Source organism: Topomyia yanbarensis, chromosome 1 (assembly GCF_030247195.1).
Source record: "Topomyia yanbarensis strain Yona2022 chromosome 1, ASM3024719v1, whole genome shotgun sequence".
In the NCBI taxonomy this organism is placed as follows: domain Eukaryota; kingdom Metazoa; phylum Arthropoda; class Insecta; order Diptera; family Culicidae; genus Topomyia; species Topomyia yanbarensis.
In genome coordinates, this window is record NC_080670.1 from 164,736,118 (window position 1) to 164,745,528 (window position 9,411).

General features: G+C 41.3%; 1 protein-coding gene across 1 annotated transcript; it reads right to left on the reverse strand.

The window, feature by feature from the left end:
- Positions 1-3,885: 3,885 nt before the first annotated feature.
- LOC131680216 (outer dynein arm-docking complex subunit 3) lies at positions 3,886-7,367 on the reverse strand. The gene is made up of 4 exons (XM_058960939.1): positions 5,933-7,367; positions 4,955-5,863; positions 4,696-4,873; positions 3,886-4,616 (listed from the first exon to the last, which is right to left on the reverse strand). The coding sequence occupies exons 1-4, from the start codon at positions 6,021-6,023 to the stop codon at positions 3,962-3,964; spliced, it is 1,833 nt and encodes a 610-aa protein (XP_058816922.1). The 5' UTR covers positions 6,024-7,367; the 3' UTR covers positions 3,886-3,961.
- Positions 7,368-9,411: the final 2,044 nt, after the last annotated feature.

Consider the following 9,411-nt stretch of genomic DNA (forward strand, 5'->3'; position numbering starts at 1 on the left):
GTGTTCAAAGCCGGCTCGGCGTAAATTCAGGAATTCTCCACCCACTAAATAGTGACGAGTTTTGAACGTACTCGGGGGCCTACCAGGGTTTTGTCGGGACGGACGCAGCCGAGCTGATAGCTCACTGGCCATTCCAAGTCGGTGTCATCCTGCCTTACACAGGAAGTAGAACCGCGCGTCTGTCAGCTCAAAGCCGCCGTCCAATTCGTGACCGTGTCCTGTCCGTTGCCGTCGATCATGCTGTGCTGGTTGGAGTTATGGCATTTTTAACGTATAACGCTCCCATAAGTTGCTATTTAATTTTTAGTTGATCTGACTTCTTATTTCGGAGTTTCAAGTTTAAGAGTGTGGATACACAGCAAATTCATATATAAACGTAACACTATGGTGGCCGATTTATGTAATACATATAAAATGAGTGCAACATTACTTGAATTTGCGGGTCTAGATTAGCGGTTCTCAGCCTTTTTGTGCCACGGACGCTTTAGAAATCACCCTGAGTTGCCGCGGACCGGATAAATATCAATTTTGTATGGTATCAAGATGTTATCTTTAGTTTGTTAGGAAACAGATCTCCTAGGGATGCGCGGACCTTCTGGTTGAGAATCACTGGTCTAGATTACTTATGACCAATCAAAGTAGCTTTGACCACCTTGACCACACATGACGGTTCTTGATTCGTCTGCCGTTCCTAAGCTAATGTCACACCTATTTTCTAGCTAATTCTTTACCGATTTTGACAGAATTGATTCCAAATGAAAGATACAATACTCCCGTTGACTGTCATTAAATTTCATTCAGTTCTGACTTTCGATTCCGGAGTTACTGGTTAGTTTTTGTGGTCGCATAAAAATTTCTCAGATAGACCGGTACAATCGTAATACCATCGAGGGTCAAAATCTATTGAAATGGACAAATTACTTCGATTCGTAGGTCTAGATAACTGCTGGCCAATCAAAAAATGCTTGGAATATACTTATATTATGCACGAGCCTTAATTCCGAAAGTCCTGGGTTCCGAGAATATTCCCAGAATAAGGTAACTGGTTCTTCGGTGATGACTGAACCGGTTTTCACAAACCAAATCTTAAATGGAAGGTATAATATGCGGCTGGCTGTTGCACTTCCTGACATATTCCAGAACTAAAATTACATCGGTTCATCAGTGATAACTGAACCCATTTTTACTAACCTAGCCTTAGATAGAAGGAATAATATGTGGTTGGGTGTTGCACACCCAATTGACCATCCCCTTCCACTTACACTATCCGCTTCATCTATCTCCCCTCTCAGCCCGCCCTCACACCACATTCCCTTCATCCATCCCGCATACCACGTTAAGTTTGGAGGTTGCCGGCGCATCCTCCAACCTAACTTTAATAATCCTCACCACCCTGCATTTCAAAATATGTTAGCACGAAGACAACATTGAATTTATGTCGATATGTTTTCGTTTTGAGTGTATCAGCGACGACATGTTGCCTATCAGGTTCGTGGTAGTCGTCTACCTTTGTATACGTGTCAAGTGTAATAAGAATGTTATAGACATTTCCACAATTATATTGAGCATAGCCAGAGATTAAATGATAGTTTGGATAAATGAGAAAGGCACAATTGCACCACGAGATGAATAAAAAAAAGATTTTTTTTTAAATTTCTATATAGAGGTTTCATTCTTAGGGTCATTCGCTTCTTGTTCGGGTTAGGAAAATCTCAACTCTATATGCGGGGTTGCATGCAAGGCAATAGATTTACAACTACGCTACGCCCGATCCCTTCAACGCAACTTTTACTTAAAACGAACGAAACGAAACGAATTACTTAAGGTTCAACCGAGAAAGTTTGGCAAAGCGGCCATCTTGGAAAACGGAAAAAGCAGTTTTTTCCCACACCGTTAGAAAATCTTCATGAAAATTAATCAGTAATACTTCGTAAAGATTTTCCCAACGATGTGAGAAAAAACAGCTTTTTTCGTTTTCCAAAATGGCCGCTTATTGAGGCGCTCTCAGTTAAACCTTAAGAGAATAACTTAATGATTTTGGTAGCGATTTCACACTTCCGGCATTGCAAAAGTAAAATTTTAGAGGGATGTTTTGGAGACTGGAAGTCGCATGTTCCAATCACTCCATTTTTACTGTTTCTCCAATCTGCTAGACACATTGTCAATTTAGGCTACGAATTGAATCGTCATGATTGCACCCAACAACACAAAAGAATTCGTAAATTTATTTGTTCGTCATCCTCAAAACAGAGAATTACTATACAGATTTAGAGGGAAGAAAATTAAGGGTATTTTTATATGTCATTTTAACATTGTGTGAGCCTCGAACTCATAAAACATATATAAACCAGTAGTGTTTCATAAGCTAAAACATAAATGTATCCTGAAATGGATTGTGCAAAGTAAGATTAATAAGGGAGGTGAATTGAATGATTGTAAGCTGACAAACTGCCAAAAGTTCTAGTAAATCTAATCAAAGAGCTAATATATGGTTATATCAAATTCATTACTCAACAACTCTAGACTCTTCGTTGCTACTTCACTTCCTACTGTCCTAGTTTATGTTGGCCAAATAACAAACAAAAAAAAAACAATCAATGCAATTAGGGTCTATTATTAATTCGTCCTCTTTTCAAACTGAGAATCGTCGTTTTTTGCACATTAGGATTCTAGTGACGTAAACAATCGAATCGTTCAGACTACCGCAAAACAGTTGCAACCGAACACTGCCGATATCGTGTGATAAATCTATTATGAAATGTAATTAAAATCCTACGCTCCCCTAGAGGCAAATTAAATATGACATCTCCCGCAGAGAGTGTGCTGCAATTTAGTCCTTTGCTAATATGCTTGTAATAAAATAGTCTAAATCTTGAGACGCGTCAACTGGAATATTTTCAGTGTTCCAAAAATGTTAGGAAGGTTCACTAATAATAGGTAAACTAACCGCTTCAAGATTCATACCAGAAAGCATATTAATCAACGATTTCTACTGTGGATAGTAATTATCCGTTAGCTATGTAAACTACCATTCGTATAAAAATGCAGCAATGGAACACTGGTCAACTATCACATTTGGACAAAATATCAAATACAAAATAAAATTCAGCGATTGAAATGTCCATTCAAACAGTCCGGCTTAGGAACGTACTACACAAATAAACCCTTCTGAAGTTACATCAAGCTGTCGAGGCCTCAAATAAAGTGTACTGTTCCGAATAAGGAGAAAAAAAAATAGCAAAAGTAAAAACGGTACTTTTTCCTCTGATCAATGAAGAGATAATAGACGGCGCAAAGCCAAGCACTGATAAAACTAGATTAGTTCTTGCAAGTTACGAGTATCCTACATAATGTTTAAGTTCTAAACTTGATCGTTATTTTGAAATCCAATAATTTGTAAATTTTGTTAAAAGTTATACGAAGCAAATTTTGTTGACTCTAAGTTGTAGAGTGCACTTTTAGTACCTAAGTTAATGAAAAATGTAGCGAAGCAGAAAGCACACTATTTAAGTTCAATTATTTAGCGAAGTAACAGATCAAATTTATAATCGTATTTTTTAAATCGATTCTATTAGATGTGTAACACTACTAGCTATAAATTATCTAATCAAACAAAACACAAATGAACGATCCTCCGCCACGAGCGAGCATCGATAAACTGTAAAGCAAAATCAACATATGAGTGTATTGAAGATTATCATTGAATTCGAGTGAATCACGCTACACTCTAGTCCTACCGCGGAAAGCGAGCACGGTGTCGTTCGCTCACCCGAAGAGCCCCAGGACAAGGTCTAAAATAAAGTGGGAAACGCAATTTCGGATTCTCTAGCTCGAAGCGCAATGATTGTTTCGGTAGCGAATATCACTATCCATATGACGCGAAATTTCGTTCTTATATATTTTCATGTAGTTTCAGGACTTTAAATAACCAATAAAGGTTCCCATCCACCAATGGCGGATCTTAACGCCTCTTCGGCGGTGGCATTCTAAAGCCCTTACGTCTAGATTTTGCCTCGATGATCATATTAGCTTGTCGTTTCAGATAGCTTCGAGACGGAACTTCTGCTTCGTCATCCGACAGAACCACCGTAGCTCCCGGTCCGGGTGAGGCCGATGAAATCTGCGCGGTTGTCCGACCGGCAATCAGATTAACGTAGACCGGGGGATAGGCGGGTGGTTTTTCACGGTCGTCTTGCATAGATGATGTTCCCACCGAAGGAGTAGACGCCGGTATCTGCAATGAACTGGTCGGTCTTGGTAATTCAACTTCTTCCTCAGATAATCCACTGTCACCGTCCTCGTCGTCGTTTGCCGCCAGTTGTCCACTGGCGATCATGCCGAGTTTTATTTTGTCTTCCAACATGTTGCCCAAGTCATCAACGGAAATATTCTCAGGCGAAAGGTCCATTAAATTTGCCTGTTTTGTGGGAGTCCATCGTAAGTAGTCGGCTCCCAGATTATCATCAATTTCTCGCAGCGTTATTAACAGTTCAACCAATGCGTCTTTAATTGTATTGAATACGTTTCTCGTGTAGTCAATCGCTTTCTCACACTCCTCCCGGCGAGCCTTTTGTTCCTCGATCGAGTTTCTAATCTTTTCCAGTTCCTCTTGATTGCTATGAAATCAAAAAATAATCGAATTAAAATTATCCCACGCCCCCTTACACGATGGTAACAATTGCTACGTTTACTCACACATCACTGTCCTTGACATCGGCAAACTTAAACGCATCCAATTGGGCAGTCATTAGCTCCCGTTGGGCTTCCAATTGTTTCTTCTCGTTCTCAGTAATCGAGCGAAGGTACGTCAGACGGGCCGAGGCCTCCCGTTGCGCCAGGAAACGATCGACAACTTCACTAGCCGCGCTGACCCCTGTTGAGATATCGTGAGAAAAAAAAAAACGAGCCATTAACGCCATAGTAAAAACTATCAATCAATAAAAGTAAAAGTTACCGATAGCCTGCATCAGCTTCTTAAACTTTTGCTCCATATCCGTTGCAGATTCCTTATCGTGCCCACCCGGCTCATCTCCTTCGCCTCTCCCGGCAGCATGATCCCCGGAAGCAGACAAAATACTCTCCTGATGAATCAACGTTTTACCGGTGGAGAAAATCTTCCGCTCCAGACGTTCTAGCTCCAGCTTACGTTCCTCAACCTGACGCCGGAAGTCGAGAGCCTGCTTTTCTCTTGCTTTGTTTGCGTAAACTGTCGTTTGTTCCTGTCGCTGTAGAATCGCCTTAGTACTGTCCCGCATTTGCATCGCTTCCTTGTGAACTGCCTCTAGTTTAGTGATTTCTGCTTGCTGTTCCGTAATAGCAACCTCCAAATCCAACAAAGAACTTTCAAATCTTTCCGCATCTCTCATCAGAGAGGATTTTATTCCACGGTACTTCTTTCTGATATGCTCCGCTTCCATCCATTGGACGGAGGTTCGGTGAATCTCGTTCTCCAAGTGAGTTATGAGTTTCCTGTTGGCATCCTCCTCGACCGTTTCCGAAGGGTTTGATCCATCGCTTTTGGAATTTTTGTATGCCATCAGTGCGTGGTATTGATCGACCAACTTTTTGTAGCATTGTTCGCGCTTCTTGTGTTTCGCCTCAACGACATCCGCCTGCTTGTTTACGTCGATTATTTTCAGATCTAGCACTTGTACGGCCTCCTGAATCGTTTTAGCTCCGGGTGGTAGCTGCGTCCGACGCTTGATTTCCTGTAGATTCTTTTGCGCTTTCAAGCTATTCGGATTATGTAGGTATGACAGTTTGTTGGTCAAATCGCGTACATCTTTCTTCAGCTCGGTTACTTTATCGTTCTGGACTTTTTTCGCATCCGCCCATTCTTCGGTGTACGCCTTTTTTTGGCCCTCTGAAAGATATCATTATTAGTGACATATAGGAACGGATGATGTACTTAGAAATGTTTGCAGAAACTCACCAGCTAATGTCACCTTCTTTTTCAACTCGCCAATCTTTTTATTGGTCAAAGCCAAGCTTTCGACGTTGAGAATTGGTTTTGGGGTAGACATTTTAGCAGTTGTGTCGCTATTCGAGTCTGACCACACCGCATTCGAAACCAGTAAAAAAATCTAAATGTTTCGGTATTGATCCAACGGCTACCCTTGAACGTACCCATGGTTATGTGGCGGCACGGCATAGCGATGCGATTCCCTATGTTGTGTTATTTCATTCTCACGTGCCTGTACATAGTTCTGTTACCAACCACCTGTTGGTGTATCATAGTACACAAACACATTTGTTGTAAGTTGTCTTTGCTCAATAGGGACGGTTCATTCCAACTTTTCAACCAAAATATGTTCAAGCTCGTTTGAGTTGTTTGGAGGAACCTGACTTGTGGATTCGTTAATATATGTTGTAAGCTAAGCTAAGACTCAAATGTAAAAATTTCAAGGAATTTGTGTTAATTGTTTATTTGATCGGTATATTTATCGGACAGTTGTCCCAATGATTTTTTTTGTTCTAGTTGTTAATAATGCGAAAAAAATTGATAGCGCGTTAGCGAAAATCGTTAATCGGAAGGTTAAAATCGAATCATTGAAATGCTTCGGTAAACCGAAGGCAGATCGACCGACTTCGTTCATGCATCCCGTATGTTCGATAACGTAGATCCAGATAGCAAGGATCGATCAACTGCACGTTAATTCCTTGAACACTTTTTATGACCCATTATTTTATTATTATTATTTCCTGATTATGGGGGGAAGGGGAGGAGTTGCTTCTCTAATCTTCCGGTCATCACATGCTTTGGTATTCTTAGTATGTATAACAAACATGAAGATGTGACACAAGGCGCCAAAAGCGCACTAAAATCCCGTCAATCCTATTTTTCATGGGATTGTCTGCTCTAAATATATCGCCAGGGGACCATTCATAAATGATATCGAATATTGACAATAGGGGAAGAGCGTCACGTAACGTGATAAAAACTAAAAATGAATTTTAGACGTATCACGGGTTAAGTTTTAAAAAACGAACAACATTGTTTATGAATGGCCCCCAAACAAAGAATATTCCATAACGAATATCACGCAAAATCTGTGACAGAGCATTGGGATCAAGGCCAAGTTCCCCCTGGGTCGTGCAAAACTGAGAAGCAACATCAATTTAGGCAAAGATAGCAGACGTCCATTTATTTTCATTTCTTTTTTGTCTTTTCATTTGTTTCTCTTGCTACACTATGTGCGGATCGAGCGTGACGGCCAAGGAAACGGAAAGCCAGTGGCCCAAACAGATCAGGAACATGAGGGAGGACTACGAACAAGGGAACGGACAACAGATGAGAAATCGTTTACTTAATTCTTGAGCGTTTTTTCAAAACGTCATATCTGCAATGAGTTACTCTCTTTGTTTACTTTTTCTTCTGTTAATAATTCGGTCACTTTAACATTTATCCCTCAACTCTTTGCATGATATGCTAGTTGAAACCACCGTCTTTCGATCTGTACTGTAAAATGAGTGAAAAGTGTTATAGTGACGCCGTAAAAATCGAAAGAGAAAGTAAACAAAGAGAGTAACTCATTGCAGATATGACGTTTTGAAAAAACGCTCAAGATTTATTATAACTACGATATAATCACAATTATTTTGCTTTTCTTGTTTCGTTTCAGCAAACCAAAATCTATACGGACTAGCACATACGAACAGTTAGGCTTTGTAGGTTCTAATCTTGACAAAGTCTAGATGGGCGGATGAACGTCTGCCAGGGGGTGGGCTGAGAAATGACAATGACACTGTACGAGATGGCGCTGGGCCTGTGGCCTTCGACTGGCATGGTCCATTCTCATTGCTTCGGAAGTCTTCGTGGCTGGTTGGTAGGCAAGTTGATCAATTCGCTTGGGTGGGGGTCATGTGGATCCTACTATTTGTCGACTCTTTTGATCGTGAGTATGAGGCTAATTCAGGAAAGGAGTGCATGACTGGCACCTAAGAGATAGTTAATTATTCAGGACTTGTTCATATGATTATTAAACTTAAAACTCGATCAATCACACCGGTTCTCAGAAATGATAAGCAACCCTTTCGGGTCGGTGTGGTCTATTCGAGTCGAACCAGGCGGACATTCGTTTCGAGCAAACTTTATGTGGATAAATATTGCTTACGCCTTTATTGGCAGAGATTCTTTTTACGAATCCTAAAATACCATCACTGGTATAGCTACTAAGGATAATAATAATAGAAAAATTAAGGGTTTGCCTGGTCCATAATGTAATGAATATGTATATTGACTAGAACAGGGATAATCGAGTTATGTTATAAGATAGAGAAGAAACAGCACAGTTGTAGGAAAAGTATTCGCGAGTAAGGACTAATAATACTGCTAGTATGTTTACCGTTTCAATTAATAGTCGATTGATCCGCTTCGGACCTAGGAGACAAAAAGGAGATTAGGAAGAGACAGAAGCGGATTCAATGCAAAATTTGCCAATATGACGTTGACCTCAAGGCGATGGTAGGATGATTTTCCATAGGATGACAGACTAGATGACACGACGTTACACGCTCTAAACTTGCGCCAAATAGTTTGTATGTATGTATGAATGTAAGCCCGTATGTATACCTGTATGCATGGATGTGTATAGGACCAATGTATCCCTGAGCAACATGGAAGGACACCTCTGAGCCGCCAAAACGCTCATAGGAAGCCGGTGCGCGGTCGTAGGTGTGACTATAAAGCACTGCACACACTGTCAAGTGCAACGGATAGACGGTAGGTGTACAGTTAATGCACATAGGTTGCAGAAATAGGTTGTTGAGACAGCCCGATTGCACACTGATAAATAACAATAATAACAATTATTATTATTTCCTGATTATACATCATATTATCATGATTTAATCTGTTCTACAATATGCCGCCACGTCACTCGATCAGTTGCTGCTCGCCAGGTTCTGCTCCACTTGGTCCAGCCACCGGGAACGCTGCGCTCCTCTCCGTCTTGTACCTGCCTGGTTGGAGGTGAAAACCAACTTGGTGGGGTTGTTGTCCGGCATCCTCTCAACATGCCCCGCCCACCGTACCCTTCCAGCTTGAGCTACTTTCCAGATACTTGGCTCACCATAGAGTCGTGCAAGTTCGTGGTTCATCCTTCTCCTCCACACGCCATCCTCCTGCACACCACCGAAGATCGTTCTTAGCACCCTTCTTTCGAAGACTTCGAGTGCTTGCAGATCCTCCTCGAACATTGTCCACGTTTCGTGCCCGTAGAGACCCACCGGTCTAATCAGTGTGTTGTACATGGCGCATTTCGTGCGGTGACGAAGCTTCCTGGATCTCAAAGTTTTTGTGGAACCCATAGTAAGCGCGACTTCCAGAGATAATACGCCTTCTGATTTCCCGGCTGATGTTATTGTCCGCAGTCACCAATGAGCCTCGGTAGATGAACTCGTCAACCACCT